The sequence below is a fragment of the Ursus maritimus genome, unplaced genomic scaffold, assembly GCF_017311325.1.
Source record: "Ursus maritimus isolate PB19 unplaced genomic scaffold, ASM1731132v1 scaffold_10, whole genome shotgun sequence".
Classification (NCBI taxonomy): domain Eukaryota; kingdom Metazoa; phylum Chordata; class Mammalia; order Carnivora; family Ursidae; genus Ursus; species Ursus maritimus.
In genome coordinates, this window is record NW_024423344.1 from 69,427,316 (window position 1) to 69,447,713 (window position 20,398).

At 40.4% G+C, this 20,398-nt stretch overlaps 1 protein-coding gene across 1 annotated transcript in view; it reads right to left on the reverse strand.

Moving 5' to 3' along the window:
- Nucleotides 1-20,398, reverse strand: part of NALCN (sodium leak channel, non-selective) — a 285,252-nt gene that overhangs the window by 20,118 nt on the left and 244,736 nt on the right. The window contains 11 exon segments of the mRNA XM_040624300.1: nucleotides 206-280; nucleotides 487-593; nucleotides 1,102-1,195; nucleotides 6,291-6,389; nucleotides 6,474-6,594; nucleotides 12,746-12,852; nucleotides 16,552-16,656; nucleotides 18,292-18,459; nucleotides 19,403-19,534; nucleotides 19,630-19,750; nucleotides 19,997-20,053. Of these exon segments, the coding sequence (XP_040480234.1) occupies nucleotides 206-280; nucleotides 487-593; nucleotides 1,102-1,195; nucleotides 6,291-6,389; nucleotides 6,474-6,594; nucleotides 12,746-12,852; nucleotides 16,552-16,656; nucleotides 18,292-18,459; nucleotides 19,403-19,534; nucleotides 19,630-19,750; nucleotides 19,997-20,053 (1,186 nt within the window).

Sequence of the window (20,398 nt, forward strand, 5' to 3'; positions counted from 1 at the left end):
ACAAGTCTGAAATATAAAGTGAAATCCTTGTTCAAGTGAAGCACCACAGCCCAAAAAGGAAAATATGAGCATGCCACCCCCTCCCAAAAAAAGACTTCAAAAACAATGGAACACAGAGCTGCCAGTGAGTACTGTCAAAGGAGGCCACTGCTGTCCTTTGCGATGCCCACTGCAGCCCCCAGAGCCAGCTGGCTCATTGCCGTACCTCTAGAACGAAGATGAAGGTGAAAACAACCGACATTGTTGCTAAAGGAACCGTCACTGGGTCCTCCACGTCCCACTGTAAGAGAAACAGCACACTGGCCTTTGTCTGCATCCATCAGACACATTGAGACCTTCCCTTCTCTCATTAGAACATGACTGCGAATTTTAATTTTTTTACACTAAAAAACATAGACTGTGAATGGATATGGCCCCTTGCGATATTCTTGGAAGCACCATGAACAAACAAGTCCTTCCCAGAGTTTCAGCGTGAAAGAAAAGTACCTTGACGGACAGCAGCACCGACTGGGCCAGGACAAGCAATGCGATTGTCCTCTTAAAGAATGGATGCTGGGTTATGTCATACATCTTAGCTCTAAAACCATCATTATCTGCAAAAGAGAGGTTGAGGCAAGGGCATTTCAGACATAGGTCACATTTACTTTCTTGTCTTTCATTTCCTTTAATGCTCATTTTAAAACTCATTACTTTTTTCCCCCTATAGTTCAATCTATTGTGTGGTGTTTTGTAGGAATGGCTGGTTCTGAATATTTAAAACGACGGTGCATGACGCCGTCCGTATTGGAAGGAGAACCGCATCATTCAATTTCTGTCAGTTTAATACATTTCACTCATACGTTTAAAAGGCTAGCACAAATATATTTTATTTAAAAATTCATTTTTTCATTAGGGCTTATCCTGAGAGCACCGAAGCACAGCCTTTGGGTGGTTGATTTTAATAGCCTATGGAGAGATCTGTAGTTTGGAGCCTGTTTCTATATTAACTTATGCACAACCGCCTAGTGGCCTCACGATTATTATTTTAATTGAAATCTTAGACTCCTGGGGAATCATGAACACTGGTGCCCAACATGAATAAAATCAGAGCATCTTTGATACCCGGGCGAGGTGGGAGATGAAGAGGCTGTGCTATCTTCAGTCGGCTCTTCAGATCTTCCCATCTTCTCTGATCTACAGTCAGCAGAGCTGTCCCCTTAATAAACAAAGGAAAGCAGAAAAAGACCTAATGTCGTCTACTCCACACCAAGGACATTGCAAATGGGGTGGTAATACCAACAGGACTAATTTGGGGGTGTGAAATAAAGATATTCTTCAAATACCATGATGGTTCGATAGGCATGGTCAGAATTCTCAAATTTGGTCTTGAGAGGAGTCCTGAAAAGGGTGGCCTTCAACTGGCATCTTTGAACATGTATAATATTCAGGTTTGGGAAAATCTAAAGAAGGTTCTCTACACAATCAAATTTTCAAAAAGGGATACCCACTCTAATAGCGGTTAATTTTCTTTCGTTTCATTGTGGGAAATGCTGCAGCAAAATCGGAGCTTGTCAATCTGTTACTTCTGGCTAAGGGAATTGTGTCCTTTTTTTTTTTTTTAAATCATTCTGATATATATAATCACAAAACTATTTTCAAGTGGTATAAAGTCACAGAACTTGCCTCTTAAAGAATTAATGCTGTGACAAATGGCTAAATTAGATCAGATATTCTTTATTACATATATGTGAGTGTACATATATATACTTCATTAATATGCATATAAATATATTACATGAAATTTCATTATACTGTATTATAAAGGCAGAACTGGGAAAAAAAAAAAAACCCACTCACCACCCACTCCCATTCTTCCTTTCTTTCTACAGAGCTAATTACTGTCCTTCAAGTGTGTGTCCTCCGCATGATGTTTTCAGACTTTTGCTGTTTGTGTATATATTAATACATAAGAACATATTTGTTTTGAATTTTAAAAATTTATATAAATGGTATCCAATCTGTACTTATTTATGCATTTTGTTTTTATCTTCACTGAACACTATGTTTTGCATACAACTAGACACTAGACCTAATTGGTTTAACTGCTCAGAGTATCCCACTGTACAAATATATCAGAAGTTAGGTTTATGTACTATAAAAATATTGTAATAAACACACATATTCTTTCTCATGGTAAACATCTATGAGACTTTTTTGGTAGCATATCTTTAGGAGAGGAATTGCTGGCATTAGGAATTTATACATCTTTATGTTTGTCAGATACTGTGAAGTTGCTGTCCAAAGAAGAATAACCAAGAAAATTTGCTGCTAACAATCTCCAAGTGCTCATGTCCTAATATTCTTGCCAATACTTGACATTATCAGACATTTAAATTTGGCCATGATGGGTGGGAAATGTATCTACTTTAGTTTTAATATCAGTGAGATGAAACATTTTTTATGTGTGTAAATGGGGGAATGATTCCTGTTTCTTCCTACGTGAATTGCCTGTTCATAGTCTTTGCTCATTTTTGTATTTGGATATTTACTTTTAGATGTTTTATAGAAATTCTTAATATGTTCTGGATATTAATCTTCTGTCAGTTATGTCAGTCATATATATTTTCTCTTAGTCTTAGCTTACTTTTTTAAAAAACATTTTGCTTATCCTGTGTCTCATCTCTCAGAAACTTTTCATTTTAATGTAATCTAATCTATAAATTTCTTTCTTTATGGATTCCACTTTGTGGTTAAAGTCAAGAAATCCACAACTACTGCAGGGTCAAAAATAAATTCTACATGGTTGAAAATGGTTTTTCATAGCTAAGTCTTTCATTCTTCTGGAACTCATTTCTGGGTAGGCTGTGAGGTAGAGATCTCTGTTTAGTTTCTTCTATCTAGACACTCAATGACCCCAGCATCACTTATTGATGGTCTCATTTTCTCCACTGATTTGTTGGGCTACTTCTGTTTTATATACACCCGGTCCCTCCTGGGGCTTTTGGTTCTGTTTTGTAAGTTTAACTTTCTGTCCCTGTATCATTACCTATCTTGTTTGACTCACTATAGCTTGTTTATTTTCCTTTTCCACATTTTGTTCATGCTCAACTTTGAGAAAGGTTTTTCAATTTAATTTTTTTTAAAGAATCTGTTGTCATTCTTGAATATTTATAGTATCTTTGTTTTCTATATTATTAATTTTTGTCCTTATCTTTGTTACTTTCTTCCATTTTACTTTGTTGTTCTTATTATAATTTATTGGTTTGATATTTGACATATTACTAATAAATTAATCTTTGATTTTTCTTGAATATACCCTTAAAGTTGTAAATTTCCCTCTACTGATTTATCTGTATCTTGTGAGCTTTCATATACGATTTTTATAAATGATTTATCGAAATGTCCTATTTTCTATTCTGATTTCTTCAGTAACTCATAAATTATTTAGAATGTTGTCTTAACACCTTCAGCTTATGAGAGATTTTTGTTACCTTTTTTTGTTATTTTAGAGAATGCAGTCTGTACATCTTCAATTTTTTGGTAACTATTATTTTATGACCTTGTAAAGGGTACATTTTATACTTGAAAATTATTGGGGTCAGGGTTCTTTTTATGTCCAGTAGATCAAATGTTTTTATTGTATCAAATCTCATATTTTCTTTTTCTTTTCTGTCTATGAGTTTCTTAGAGAAATATGTTAATATCTTTCACTATGATTTTGGACTTGCTAGCTTTTTTAAATAATTTGGTTCGTTTTGCTTCATTTATTTTATGGTTCAGGAGTTCTATACTTTGCTACTGATTAGTTTTTTGTAATTATTTAATTACACTCTTTATTCCTAATAATGATATTTGTTTTAAATTAATTTTTCTGATATTAGTATTGCTAAACCACTTTTTTCACTAACTGCAAACAAATACTTTGGGTTCTTTGGGTGCAATATAATTCATATTATTCCTTTTTTTATATAAATTATTTTAGAAAGTTGAACTCTGAAATGATCCAAAAGAATAATAAGCATGGTGGTATCATCTGATCATTAATATCTGAAAACCTCTGAAAGTTAATTAGTGTGAAATTAAGTTTATTAATCAAACTGTTATCTCATAATCAAGAAATTAAAAATACATATATTACTAGTACAGACTTTGAACTTTTTAGACAGGGTTCCATTTTCTAGGGAAGGCATAATTTTGCATAATTCTGAATTGCGACCCCCAAATCTTGCCTTATTTCCCATATCTTCACAGTTACCTATTGCCTATAGATTTGGAAATCTGCTCACATACCTTTGGGTATGACCATTAGAGTGTGAGCTCCATGAGGGCAGAAATCTTTATGTGTTTAGTGTTTGTGTGTTTAACTCCTTGTGTCCCCAGCATCAAGAGCAGTGTCTGGCACCTGTAAGTGCTCAAAGAAATCTGTTGAATGACTGAATGATAAATGAATTAATGCTCTTATATAGCAGCTCACGTGCTACCCTCTGAAAAGCTTACAGGAAAAAAAAATCTCTTCTAAATGGTTCATATAATTCAGAAATTTGGATCTCCAATTAAATTACCAAGTTTGTAATGTCTGGTAACATGATTTCTTCTACTTTTCCTCTTCCTCTAACGACCCACCTGAGCTTATGGCCACGTTCCCCTTACCCAAGCCAGATGCTTCTTTCTTCCCTCAGAACAGAAATACAACCAGTACTGTGAGTAAACCTCCTGACGCTCTGCTTACTTAGCCATTCCTCTAAGTTCAAGAGCTGCGACTGATTAAATATTCGTCTCTGGACGCTGAACGTCTTCTATGTTGTTTCATTTATGTCATTGATTTGATTCTCCTAAAAGCAGGCGTCTGCTCAGAGGGCCTAGCATGGTGTTCTGAGCGCGCAGAGCCTAAGCGTTCTGTGAACGACTGATTGGCTTCTCTCTTGTTCAGAAATTCCCGGTGTCTGCTCCAGCGCACGGCTCAAAGGCATCCAAAGAGACCTATCTTCCTCCTTCTGCTTGGCATTAAATTGAACACTCTGTAGGGCTTAAAGACACTCATTTATGAATGTGTTATAGTAAAATAGGGGGCTGGGCAATATGATCTCTCTCTAAACTTCTTTCTTACTCTAAAATCCCATGTTTCTGTGGGTCAGAGTGGTGGTGGGGCCCAAAGGGGGGATTTTTAAGTCCCACCCTTTGAAAGCCCGGACGAAATGACATCCTCATTAGGCGCACATCAAAGGTGGCAACTGACTGAGTAGCTGGAACCACACACGTGGAGCCTGGGGGGCCGGGAACGATACGGTCCCAGGTGCAGCTGCCCTCGCCAGTGGGCTCTGATGTGCCTGCGTGCGAGTCGGTGGAGCCCTGAATCCCAGGAGCAGCTCGGTGCTGTGCAGCGCGTGCAGCTTTCGCTCACCGCAGAGCAACGGTGGACATTTTTATACTCGAAAGGGGAGACTCTCAGACCCTGCAGAGTCGGCACCACTTCTGAATTCTGATCCCGGGGTTTTCTACACCTTATAAGCCCCAGACAAGTTCTGTCACCTCTGTAAGCTGTTTTCACTTCCACTGTGCATTTCAGAGTCGTGAGAATTGAAAGCAGTGTATGTAAACCTTAGTGCATAGTAAGTGCCCAAAAGCTGTATGCACCTCAATTATTAGGATTCCAGAAGACTGACCCTTACATAATAGAGGGCATATCAGCCATGTCCAGAAGAACGATGTCGAATGTTCTCCCCCAAACTCACTTTCTGACAGGAAACTATGCTTGCTGTTTTCCCGTTTGTGAGCTCTCGTACCGATCATTAGAACTGTTAGGATCTCAGCATGCTCCCCGAGTTCATAAAGTACGTAAAGTTTTTCTATGAAATTAGAAAATCTTTTTATTCAATGAATTAGGATTGAACATTTTCTACTGCACTCCCAACCCCATCAAAATGCTGAGCTCACCTCTGGAGTTACAAAGAAGCATCCAATTTACATTGTGTGCAAGTAACATTACCTGCAATCAGCGCGCCCCTTAGCTGAGCCATTGTATTTTCATAACTTGCTGCACCTCCTTTCCGCTTGAACAATAGGAGATGTGCCTTTCAGTTGTCAGCAAATTAATGACACCATTACCCAAAGGGGAAATTCAACGAGAGAACCGTACTCTTAAATAATGTGCCTGAAAGGCAGCAATGAGGTAGCTTGTAAAATAGTTACGGATTATTTACACCAGTCACATTATGGTTGACTGCGACTTCACACCGTGGGAGGAAAAGAGAGCTCAAAGCAAGTGGCTAGAACAGAATAAACTCTGCGGTATTCAAACCAAGAATGCTTACCTTGTTTTCATTGAAATTAGCAATAACTACTCCAACAAAAAGGGTCAGTCCAATCATGCAACCCAGGAATACAAAAACATGAATATAGATCCCATGCATCTGTATAAATGAAAAATACGGTTATTCATCAAAGCAAAGGAAAGCAGCTGTCGAGCAGTCAAAGGATTGCATGTGCTTCCTTACCGGCCCCACACGATGAATAATAACATCCCTCACTTCCACCCAGCCTTTCAGGGAGAGCACTTCAAACAACGCCAGCATAGCATTTCCCACATTGTCAAAATTAAAATTCCGAGGATTTGCCCTGCAAGTCAGAAAGAGGAATGCTCTGTGAAATTCAGAGGAGAAGCACCCGAGGGCAAATATCCTGTAGCTCTTTCTGGTTTGGGGTTGGGGGGTAATGTTTACCATTTGGAAGGATGGGATGGCATTCGTTTGCTCAATCACAAAAATACTTGAATGTCTTATAATACCTTAAAATGTAATTAGTTACTAGGTGATAATGGGGCGTTCTTAGTGGGAGACAACAAAGGGCAACAAACTCAACTTCTAGCTCTAGATGTTCTGCGACGTTTCTGGCTCGTCTTGATAATACCGAGGGCTGGAAACACACTTTTTAGTTACAAACTGCATGGGGGATTCTCACAAAGGGATGCTGGAGTGCAAAAAAAAAATCTTTTTTTCTTAAAGATTTATTTATTTATTTTAGAGAGAGAGAGAGAGAGAGAGAGAGTGGGGGGGTGGGGCAGAGGGAGATGGAGAGAGAGAATCTCAAGCGGACTTCCAGCTGAGCATGGAGCCTGACATGGGGCTCGATCTCACGATCCTGAGATCATGACCTGAGCCGAAACCAAGAATCTGAGGCTCAAATGACTGAGCCACCCAGGCGCCCCTGGGTGTGAATTTTGCAATAGTTTTACAACTGAAAACTCTTCTAAAGGTATAAATTACAATTCCTGATGTTAATATAGAAAATGTAAAAAGAGTAGAATCTGGACACTTTCCTCAATTCTTGACATTATGGGGATATCACGCTGTAAAGTAGTGACGCATTTAGAGGTCACTGAGTGGCAAGAGGTGTTTGCTCATAGCCTAGATGTTTCCAGAACGTTCTCTTCTAGTGGGATTTTTTTTCTCTCATTGCCTCTGGGTGTTCTCAACAGAGACTTCTTGTAGACCTCAGCACTGCAGTATGCTGTCTTCACCCACAGTTGATTCCTGATTTCTAAAACACTGTCTATACTATTAATTTTTTTGGAAGGGGGATGACTCATTTCTTGTTTTTCTGACATTTTACTTTTTTCTTCCCACGAACAAAAGTGATCTTTTCTATATATTATATCTCCCTTACTCATTACGGGTCTTAGCTAACATTTTTGTTGTCAGTAGAAAGATTTCAGTGTTTTTCTCTTTTCTTCCTTATTAGACTATTGAAAATAATTACAAGATCTAGACAACTACACACTGGAAAGTCATGACTATCATTGTATTTCCTGAATTTGATGAAGAATTGGATCTGGCACTGCTAAGAAGAGTAAGCCTACAGAAGCCTAGCCAAATTATAAATGCAATGCACCTTTATAGGTTTTCTTGTTTAAAATATATTAAAACAGTAAATAAAGGGGATCTAATAAAAAGCCATACAGCTAAATTGACTTGCTCCTAAAGGTTTAAGGCTGATTGGTAGAAACGTTTTCCATATAGTGCAAAAGCCCCACTCAGAAATTCCTATTTTGGGATTCTGATTTATATTTTTTAAGTATGAAAGTACAAGCATATTCTCTTAGATTTTTCCAACATCATTTCCTTTGGGGGTTTCAATTAAATTTAATATATTTTACAGCAGACAGAAGCTGTAAGGATTCTGCAGATGCCACAGTTTTCTTGAATAAGGATTTTTTTTTTTAAGCCAAGCAAGCCAGGACTCAGATCTGATGTTGAACTTTCTTACCCATCCATTTTCTTTATGTAAAAGTGCTTTTTTAGCTGAATTTGCAGGACCCAAAGTACTTTCATGTTCCATATCTTTTAGAAGTTAGAATATGTTAAAAATACACTTTCAGGCTAAACCAAGAAAAATAAAATGGAGAATTATAAGCTTAAATAGTTGGAAGAATACATCGTATTAAAAAAATAAGTATCCATTTTAATCATCTAAGATGTTTGTGTATGCTTTGTTCATGTTATTAAAATTGGAAAGTTTAAAACTTTACCTATCACTACAGAGGACTTCAGTAAATCCCAAACACAATATTGTCAGTTTTCCTGTTGTCCTTCCTTGATTTGGAAGCCTGTTTAAATATAATCTTTTCTGGTTAATTAAAAAAAATATTATAATATTGTTTATCCAATTCAGAAAACTAAGATGTGGGTTCTAACCTCACAATTTTATTAATCTTCTGCCTCCCAGTGAAAAGTGCTCCAAGGTCCCAAGGTCATGATAAGGAGGTCGCTCCTCCTCTGGAAGAATTGGGCCCCCAGGAGGAGAGGAGCTCAGCCTGTGACCTTGGGTGGAGAAATGCAAGGGATGGCATCGTCCAAAATGACCCTTCCAAGACCCTGGAGGTAGTCATATTTCTGTTAAACTTAAAAAAGTAAGGAAGTGGTGCCTGGGTGGGTCAGTTGGTTAAGCATCTGACTCTTCATTTTGGCTCAGGCATGATCTCAGGGTCGTGAGATGGAGCCCCACGTTGGGCTCCACGCTCAGTGGGGAGTCTACTTGTCTCCCTCTGCTCCTCCCCCTGGTTGTGCATGCACTCTCTCTTAAATGAAATCTTAAAAAAAAAAACCCAAAAAACAAAAGTTAAGGTAGACTTATATTCTTTATATTCTTTTCCTTGAAGAGCATACTCAAATTGTTTGGGCTGTAGACTCTACAAAATCTGATCTGATCTTCTTCTGCCTAGAATGTGTCACCGTTTAACTTCAAATTATCTAGGGGCAAACTCCAGGTAAACTTGCAGTGAACTCAGGGGCTTACTTACATAGCATCAAATCTTTAGCATATTGGATTACGTTATTTGTAATATTAATTTATGTTCCGCACTACACTTCAAGGTCCTAGGGGTTGGGGGCCACAGCTTGTCCCCAGTGACAGAGTAATGTCTGGAGATCAGAAAGCACTCCATAAATATATTTATTGAAACTGAGTAGTTTTTTGATATTTCTCTCATGTATTCCATTTTCCTATGTCCTAGGCCTCTGCTTAAAACAAAACACACTATATTATAATATATTTATTTTACACTTTTTACCAAGGTAATTTTTATCTCCTCAAGTCTGAGTGATTCAGAAGAAAATGAATGTATTCATCTGAACAGAGAATATAGAAGCCTGACTGTCTCATGAATTAGGTAGTGCATATTTATGTCCTTCCTAATTATAATTATCAAAGAATTCCCCAATGCCAATTCCCCAGATATAAGTTATTTTCTTAGTCATAAATTTGCCAATATAAAATTATAACATTTCTGCTTCTAACCTTGATGAGCCTACTAAAGAAGGAAAATGTGAAAATCATCACGGTTACATCACGTTTGACAGAAGATTTTTATTTCCCTAAAACTAACCCACGTCACAATATTCTGAACAAATGGAAAAGCCCTATTGTAATGGTATTCAAGTGACACCTCCTCTATCAGCTTATGCTTTTAAAGTGCTGTCAAACTTGAAAACCCTAATAATAACTTACATGAAATACTGCATGTCAGTTCATTTGAATTTCTAAAATCACAGGTAGCTGGTTTTATGGAACAGGCTGAATGCCAGAGCGTGTGGTTGGAACCAGGTTTACTTTTCTCCCAACACTGCCTTCTAGAGGGTTCTAGCTCCCTTCCTGACATCGTGGAGATCCCAAAGCTTTTTGGTCACTTTCAGTTATATAAGATGAGTCTCATTCTAAAAAGCCCACTCCGTTCTACATCAAACCTCTGTTCTCATGACCTGTACAAGAACCCCTTCCTTAGCCACTCAGCCTGATCCGCGGCTTGAGGAGGGAAGAAGAGCACAGGCCGCTCCGTCTCCTCCTCCCCTTCAGGCCACCATCTGATTCTTACAAGATGGGCGTGTGATGCAGTTGGACTTAGAAATGGAATTCAAGTCCATGTATCTTACACTGGTGGACACTGGCCACTGCTGCTCTGGTCCCACAGCTATTCTTTTCACTGAGCGTGTTGTCTGCCATGTTCCTACCTTCTGTAAACTTGATACTTTAACATCTGTGCTACATGCTTATGATGGGCACACTTCACTCTGGACAGCTCGATAAAATACCCGAATCGCCCTGCCTTGGCCTCCTATGTCCCTCATCACCCTCCCACCTCCTTGGGAGGAGTTGTTTTTAGGGCTTGCTTTTCAAACACAGACCAACCAACCCAGAGTCCACAGCCCCAACTACCTCCTTTATCAGCTTCCACACTCCGGGCCACCATCCCCCTGCCCTAATCGCCAGGTACCAGCACACTAGGAACAGCCCCCGTGTCCGAGAGCTCACTGAAGTTCCTCAGCGAGCCAATCCTCAGCCTGTTTGCCCCGACTCACCCATTCCAACTCAGGGAAACCACAATAAAGGCTCCTGCCCACAGTTCCCCTGCGCCTCGTGACTGACCCTGGTGCTTCCCTGTGCCCCCCCCCCTTCGTCTTGGGAGCTATGAGTAACAAACTAGCTCGTCCTTGGTAATTGTCCCTTGATCTGTTGGCTCTACTATACCTCAGATTTTCTATTAATAGACTGTATTTTGAAACACTCCCCAGTGTGAGGGTGCCCACTGTGTCATTCCTGCTGAGGGTCATCTTTGCGTGATTCCTCAGTTCTCGTTCCTGGAAACTTCCCCACAGCCCCTCCGGGAGGAGCACCCTCTCCCCAACACATAGCCCTTTGCAGCAGAGTTCCATCAAGATGGCTCAGATCAGGTGGCCCCAGGCACTGATGACTTGGAGCCTCCAGGAACACCCAACACCCTTGCCCTGACAGATGGTGAAGGGCAGCTTGCCTACGCGAGCGTCTCTTCTCGCCTTGCCGGTCTCCGACATGAAGCAGTCCCCATGGGGGGCCTCACTTGGCTGAGGAGGCAAGCACCCCTGACCTCCTCCCACAGCGAAGGGAGAGAAGCCACAGCACTGTCTACTGAATTCATTCACTTCCATGACCCTGTCTCTGAGCGTAGTGTTTCCTTTTACAGGAGCTGGGTGATGGAGGTGGACAATCTTTTAGTCAGTGCTGCTGGGACTGGCATGTGCTCTCTTTGGAATATAATCAAACTTTATCTCCTAGTGACCTCAGCTTTGAGGATTTGCCAAAATTCCAAAACAGTAGGAAAAAAAAATCTCATTTGAAATCTTGATATGAATAAATTATGTATGGTATAATATGCATTTTCACCTCACAAAAAATAAACTCTTTATGCTTCTTTAATATTTTATTTTAATGTAAATTAGACTGCTTTTCTAGTAAGCACTAGGATAAGGGTATCTCCATGTGTTGTGTACTTCCCTCTCCGGCTCAAGCCACACATCCAAATTCATCTTTTTTTTTTCATAATTCTTCAGTATTTAAACAAATTAAAACCCAGTATAAATTGTACTGAATTGTTTATAAAATCGAATTTCACATTAGAGAAATGCCAAAGCTGGTAACAATGAGTCCTAAGGGTACAACTGGGTGCAATGCAATTTCTTTGAAAGAGTGCTGACATTTCATAGAGCACACAAATTGTGACAAAACAGTCGTCGCTGTGGCTCACTTGTTATTCTAAGAGGGAAAATGAAATAAAAAGAAAACAGAGGACTACTTAAAAGGACAAATGAAGTTAATAGGACACTCAGTTCATCAATGAAGCCTACTGAGAGATTTCATTCATGGTCATTAGTAAACTGGATGAGAAAGAAGGTACTAGGCACTTCTAGCTTTGATGTAAATGCTTTGAAAACTCATTTTCAAGAAAAATGAATTTTAAAGAGAAAGTTAGATATAATCATTTGTGTTCCTGATTATTCCTTTCCAGTGTTTCCATAATGGAAATCCTTCAATGTAAATGGGTTTTAAAATGGAAACAGCTTTATGATTTGGGCTTCTCTACAACTATTATGAGGATATCAGATTCTCCCTTAAAGATATAAACTCAGGATGAGTTTAGTTTAATTTGATAGAAAATCTTTGTCTTTTAAGCCTCACTAATTTCCAATGCCATGTGAATCGAGATACACACTTCAAAGTATTAGAAAAATACTGGGGTGATAATCCCTTAGTTCCATGAAGCAACACGGGACTCAGTGTGCCACTTACTCGCTCATTTCCTGTATTTTTGCATCCTGTGGTAATTCAGTGCTTTGCCTTGTATTCCTTAAAATCATCTTGGCACCTTTAGCAAAATTACTTTTCATGCCATATTATATTGATTTAAAACCTTATACTGACAAATATAGCATTCTTCAGGATCTTTTTCTGATATGCTTACCAAACACGGGGCACCCAAAATCCAGGCTTTTTCTCTCCAGGTCTTAATTTTAAATTTAAGTTCTTGGACACACTTACATTAATTCTGAATATGCCATTACAATCTTCCTAAAATAGGAAAAAAAAAAAAAAAGGAGGTGAGGGTGCCTAGTCAGACAATGAACTCCTAAAAGATCAAAGATAAGAAACACTTTTAACCTAGAATAGCAAAGGTTTTTTATGTGACAACAGTGATGTGCACAGCCACCCAGCAAACAGGGACAAGGACTGCAGAAGTGAGTAGTAAAAGTTCGCGCTGGAAACATTCACAAGTAGGCAAAGGATCCAAACAGACATTCCTCCCAGGAAGACACACAAATGGCTGATGTGCTCGGCGTCATTAGCCAGGAAATGCAAACCAGAGCCATGATGGGATGCCACTTCCCATCCACTAAGAAGCTATAATCAAAAAGTCAAATAATGAGCTTTGACAAGGATGTGCAGAAATTGGAATCCCCTCTACACCCTTATCCCCCTGGCACCCCCATGCCCCACACGCTGCTGATGGGATGAGGAAATGGTGCAGCCACGTTGGAAAATAGTGTGACGGGTCCTCAAATGACGAAACAAAGCATTACCGGAGGACCCAGCAATTCCACCCCTAGATTTTTACCCAAGAGAAATGAACACAGATATCTACGTGGAAACCTGTTCATGAATGTTTATGTCGTTATTATTGTAAATAGCATCAATTATAATGGTCAAAGGTGGAAGCAATCCAAGCGTTCATCAGTGGGCGAATACATAAAGAGAACGTCGTGCAGTATGAATGACGTGCTGACACATGCAACAACGTGGGTGAAGCTTGAAATCACTGTGCTAAATGAAAGAAGCCCATCACTAGTGACCATGTTATGTGACTGCATTCATATAAAAGTCCAGAACGAGGAGCTCTATCGGGACAGAAAGTAGATTCGTGGTTTGTTTGGGGATGGGGGTGTCAGGGGGATAAGGGTATAGAGGAGAAAAGTTCAAAAACAGTGTTTCTTTTTGAGGCAATAAAAATGTTCTAAACCTGACTATTATACAACTCTGAACATGCTAGAAACTATCGAATTGTACACTTCCAGTGGCAAATTGTGTAGTATGTGAATTATATCTCCAATAACAGTATTTTTCAAAGATTATAAGACACGAGTAAGGAGTTTTTCACTCATTTTCTGTCTTTATTCTTTTTGTCTTATCTTTGCGTCTTTGACTGTGATTGTCATATTTTGAAACTAAACCCCTTTCCTGGGTATCGTGTATACACTTGGATATTTCAACAGAACTTCACATTTTGATCTGGTTAAAGTCACCTTCAACTTTCAACCTTGTTTCCTCCTACCTTTCCCATTTCTGTCCATGGACCAGCACCTTGTCAACCCCAGCACAAAGATCTCAGGGTTGTCTACGGCTTTCCCCTGTCCTGCTTGGGCCTCCTCTCCATTCTTATTTACAGTAGTTTAGTTAATGCCAACATTATTTCTCTTCGGATTACCAATGACATCCTTTAAAACAACAGCCTTCTTACACAAATAATACCTCTTTAACTTCAAAGGCATGGAGAAACTTACCTACAGTCACCCAAAGACAAACACAGTTGACGTTTGGGTATATATCCTTCCAGTCTCTTTTCCTATGCATGTGTGAGATGGCACAGTTTTTACCCTTCCATAGGCCAATTCTTCAGTTAAAATATATTGCAGTTATCTGCTCGCAGTAACTTTACACGTTCATCTACAACATTATTCCTGCTGGCTGTGTCGCGGTAGGTCAAATAGAGGCTCCCTGACATATTTGGCCTTACCGTCTCTTCCAGTTTCTTTCTGAGCCTGCAGGAGTTCACCTTTGATGGGGTGAGGTGTCCTGGCATCTTAGTTAAAAGCATGGACAATGTGGCCCGGCTGCCTAGACATGAATCATAGCTTCCCCACTTATTTTGGCCTTGGACAAGTTATTTAACCTCGTACCTCCATCTCCAGCTTGGTGTGGGTATGAGTAGATAGTGGAAAATCACAATGCACTTAGGCCATTATTAAGATTCTGAGACCTGCAAGATTCCTCCTGGGCTTCATCCTGAAATGTTGTCATCTTTCTGGCCTCCATTCAGTGTGATTCTAAAGTAACCCTTCTTTCCTGACTCGAGCGTGCGGGTAAACGCATCAGCTCTTTATCACCTCCCTCGTTAGCCAATTTGGTTCACCATGACCTTTATGCCATGTTCCTTGTTATGTCTTCTCAGGCTTATCGAAGTTCCAGAAACATCTGAGGACACAGGTGGTGCCCCACCTAGTGTGTCTCTTCTGCTCTGCCACTTCCTAAAATCCTTGCTGTAACATAATCGATAATGGATTTTGACTGGACAAACGTGACCTGTATTTTATAACCATTAGAGAACGAATAATTTCTATAATTGGTACCAATGAAAAATCTGTATTAGATAGCCATATATGCTGGAAATGGAGAAATATGTGTTATAGTTAAGCCCACTAGGCCTTCTGGGTACATGCATTTTAATGGACTGAAGGCATTATTTTACCTGGATGGAAGAGGAAGTGCTTTTGCTGTTTGTACATAAGCAGTGCGTGGCTCACTTTTTAATCTACTTGCACCACAGGGCAGAATCCTAAGAGAAAGGGTGCTGGAGAGTGTAGCAGTGATGGCGAATTATAACCGTACTTGTCCGGTGTTTCTGCAGGCTACATCAGTTACCTATGGCATTCTCCCATCTGGCCTTGGGAGGCCATGCTCTCTCCAGTGAAACTGGTTGAAATGAGGTGTGCTGCCTCGAGGCTCAGCCTGTAACCCCCAAACATGGAGGTGGTTCTGCGCTTCTATCTGCCAGCTAAAGAGAGAAGACTCTGAAGACAGCAAAGGGTGGACAAAGAAGGAAGACAAAAGGACTTAAGTCTCTGAGAGGGCATTTGGAGGAGAGCTTCCACCTTACCCAAGATGCAATGTGTTCATGTCATTATGTTCAGCTACTGAAACACTAGGCTTGTCCAGGAGCTGGCCTCCTCTTACTAACACTGACTGACGAAAGATAAGGCAAAGGGCAATAGCAGAAGTGGTCAAGCTTGGCTCTTTGTTAGCTGTCTTACTGGGGAAGATTCTAGACTTCCCAGTGGAGAGAAAGCTGGAATGGAGAAGCAATGAACAATGGTATGAGAGTTAAATTTTGCCTCTTGTCCTTTCTGGGGGGGTGGTGTTTGCTGATATGAGCCTCCTGTGACAACAGAGGTAGGATTAAGTGAAGGGAGGCCCAAAGGGAGAGTGTCTGAGACTCACAGCTACAAGCATCTGGAATCTTGGGTGGCTGTGCCAAAGGTGTCAACAGAGGCTCACACTGGACCAGCAGGAGAGAGTAGAATAATCTGGGGTGTGCTTTATTTTATTTTATTTTTTTTTTAAAGATTTTATTTATTTATTCGACAGAGATAGAGACAGCCAGCGAGAGAGGGAACACAAGCAGGGGGAGTGGGAGAGGAAGAAGCAGTCTCCTAGCAGAGGAGCCTGATGTGGGGCTCGATCCCAGATCGCCGGGATCACGCCCTGAGCTGAAGGCAGACGCTTAACCGCTGTGCCACCCAGGTGCCCCTGGGGTGTGCTTTTAATCTCACGATCCTGTACTAGCCAGAGAGACACAGTGCCTGCTTGAAAAGGAGTTGGTGGGAAGAGAATTCTTAGTTTTGTGAGGGGGTCCTCAAAGTAGCCTCAGCACGTGCTGACGGAGGGGTGGTGAACTACCCCAATTTTAATCCCAAAAGACAGAAAGCAGTATCTTACCCTTCTAATAATGTTGGGATCATTGCACTTGGCCAGTTTTCCCGCAAAAAGCTGAACTCCAAAGCTTGCAAAAACAAGCATTAGTGTCAACAAAAGAATGGAGACCTGAAAAAAATCGGTGAGACATCATATCTCTGGGTAAGAAAGTCAACAGTAGGCTTGATTTGAACAGGGATGGGGACACACGGCTTTTCAGATAAAGTGGTATGAAATCCTTGGTCTTTTCAGGATATCATCTAACTTTCCCACCTCGGGTCACTCAATTAGCCTTGCTGGAATGCAAAAAGAAGGGAATTAACAACAGCTTGTGGATTTTTAGAATAAAAACACGTGACTTTCAGGTAAGAAAAGGGGCTAAGGTATTTTTGATATGACTTGGGTTTTCCTGATTTTGAAATCGAGACTTTAATAGAACCAAAGAAAAGTGTTTGAATGATTATATTTCCCTCATTTTCTCCAAATGGATTCCTACCTCTATCAGCAGAGCATAAATTAGGGAGAGAGTGAATGTGCTCTCTCGTGAGCAGTGAGGACATCCAAAGCAGGTGAGAGCCTTCGGTCCGAAAAAGCAAATCTGTTAATTGACTGATGCTCCCTCTGCTGGACGGTGCCTCGGTCTCAGCCGAGAAAAGTGGCAAAGGGTAAAACCACTGAACAAAGCCCCTGACCTGTGCTGGGAGAATAATCTAAACATACACCTTAAATGTCCTAAAGTCACACAGAAACATCATCAGGAGAAAGGCACAAATAGATTCTCTGCTAAATTCTACCAAGGCTCCAAGATGCATATACAATAGCAGTCAGGTGATACCCTTTTTTCCTTGGGTTCCAGCTGTGTGAAAAGCTACCGTGTTGTGGTTTTAGCGCAAAGATAATACGGGATTTCAAATACGTCTTTAAAAAAATATTAGCGATTCTGTACCTATAGAAACATCACAACGTGTCTTTAAATTACCCGAGAATCAACTGCAGCTACAGCTGTTCTCTCCCTGTGGGTGTGTTTCTAGAAAGCAAGATGTAAAATAAGCTTATGTAAATTAATTCATATTTTCCATGCTCGAGCAGAACTCATCAATAATAAAGAGAATCCTTTGATCACTCCTTTGTAAGGCACAGATCTTTCTGTAACGATTGTGAGCAACGAGCTGCCTACTCATCGGTTTTTTCTGCAGCCCTGCTCTTGGAAGACCCTCAGTCGGGACTGCCCCACTAAAAAGAATGTTTTCTCCCCATTTTCAAGTGTTCATTACTGTATCCTGAGGGTACGGAAAGTGGGGTATGCTTGTATGTTACATTTTTTTGAAGTTGCTTTATGTTAACACTCCAAAGACCGGAAACAAAGTCTGTGCTGTAAGAAATTGGGGACATACAAAATGAAATAAGGAGCCCAAGGTGTTAACTGCTAATATTCGTGATAGGTGGTGTTGAATCTTATCTTTAATTTCTAGATAAGGAAATGAAAACCAGAATAAAAATTAGGGTGATGTGTTAGGAATGGAAGTGTTAGCAAAGACAACCTCTTGGATTCTTCCTTTCATCGTACTTTTACTAAAAATGTTCATTGAATCAGACATACCAACAAGGCAGAGCATGTGTGGGTAAAGTTCCCGAATGTGTGTGTGTTTTGTTAGAACAAGGTCGTAGACTTGCCCCTGGCAAGCGAGGCTCCCTGTGCCCCCTCGTTAGCTTCATCACAGAGCGGGGCTGTGTGGACTGGAAGCAAAGGTAAGTGTAACATACCAGGAAAATTTCCTTGAAGCCGCTGAAAAGTTCTCGAACAACTTTCCTCATCTGGGGCACCAGTTTGAATATCCGCAGAGGTCTCAGGCACCGAAGAACCATTAAAAGCTGAGCTCCCGATTCAGCAGGTACGTTTTGAGGCATCCAACAAAGAAATATCAAGCTCACCTAGCAAGGGGAAAAGAAACCCCTAGAATTTATACAATTTATCCTTCGCTACCCACACTGTCTGAGAGCCAACTGCATACAACTTTCCTTGAGCAGAGATTCCACATGGCCCATAGGACAAGCATTCACCAGGTGCATATTCGACCTCTGAACTCCGAACCCAATCTACACCTGCTAGTGGCTCCAAAAGAAAAGTCGTCAGCTGTTCGCAGGCGTGAAATGGGGGTGCCCGCACTGTGTGTACCCCGGTGCATTCTGCTCCTTATTTTAACTTACGCACTGGAGGCGCAGGTTAAAATTCCTTTGATCAAGGATACTAAGTCTTGCGCTTGACCTGATTCTCACTATTTTATTGACAATCTGAAGATACTGCATGTTAGTGGTCATGATTCTCCCTGTTATTGGAAAAGACATTGATTGTACGCCCTCTCGGACATACAGAAAAAATGAAATGTCTTTGAGTCCCTTTCTATGGTTTCCCAGTTTAGTTTGAACCGGACAGCTGAATGGTCACCTTGTCTCTCCAGGTATTTTGTATATTGGAATTGAAAGAAAGGTCCAAGCACTCTCGCGTTAGCTTGCTTTTAGCAACGAGGAGCTCATCAATCAATTACATGATGGAGGTGGGTTTTTTTTCTTTTTTAAATATGGGAGCCACAGGATTGTGGGGTGCAAACGAGATTTCTGTTTTAGGCCTTATCAATGTGTATCTTACGTGTGTAAGAGTGTGGTTGATGTATGTGGACCGTATCCATGGAAATTTTTAATGCCTCTCATTTAGATTTTTACATGCACGCGCTTCATTTGCCTTTAGTAGATTACCTGAGACTCAGTAATGGCATCTAAACCTCTGGAACGCGCGTATCTTTCTCTTGTACCCAGAAAGGCAGGAGAGTTTACAAAGCCACAACAGCTTCCATCTAGGAAGTAACCAGAGACTTACAAGATATATAAATATGTCCATGACTCCACCAAAGTCCCTGATGACAGCAGTTGGAGTGAAAAATAGGCCATCGGCCATAATCTTCAGGTTAAGCTCAATGCTCATGAATATCACAAACACGTACTCGGCGATCTGAAATGGGCAAGAGGCAGCTGGGTCACCAGGAAGGGAAGAGCCGCAGCCCAGGGTTTTCCGCTGAGCTGTGGGCTGAGATTCGGCAGCCGTACCTGCAAAGTTGGGGCGTGCATGACTCTTCGAAAGGGGGACTCAAACATCATTGAAATGCAGGAACAGATGGTTACGATGATCATGACCCAGTCCAGGTAAGTCACCAATCCCAGCAAATCACTGCCAAAGACCAATCAAAGCTGAGAAACGGATGCTGCAGAGAAGGCCGTGCAGGTGAGATGACCCTTCTGTGATTCTACAAATGTAACTGGCGTTGTTTTTATTTTTTTTTGAAACCCCCCCCCATTGTCTATTTCCTAGCACGATATGGCAAGAAAATAAAGGGGATCTTTACATTTTTATGCAGCATAAAATAGTACATGGAGATTTCAAATGTGCATGGAAAACAGGCTTTGTGATGCTTACTAAAGTTGATGGTACTTCGTATTTTTCACAGCTCCTGTGACGGGATCGGTTTTAGATCTGTAAGAGACAGCAAACACAGCATTCTGCGACATAGCAAGCGTGTTCTCACTTGGCAGCGTGGTATTTATAAACCTCTTATCTACCTAAAATCTCTTTTATATCCTCTGTAAAATTACATTTCCTGGAACTGTGTGACTTTCAAAGGCAGAGAACATTAGATGACAGAAAAATCAGAAGAGTTTGATGTTTGTGAAAGTAAAGTTTAAAATTTCTCAAAATACTTGATTTCAGAATTCATGACTCCAATCAACAATTTCTGACATGGATGTGACAAAACTTTGACTTCCATTTAAAAACACTCCGTTAAAATCTCTGCCTTAGCTGTTCAAGAATTCCCTCATG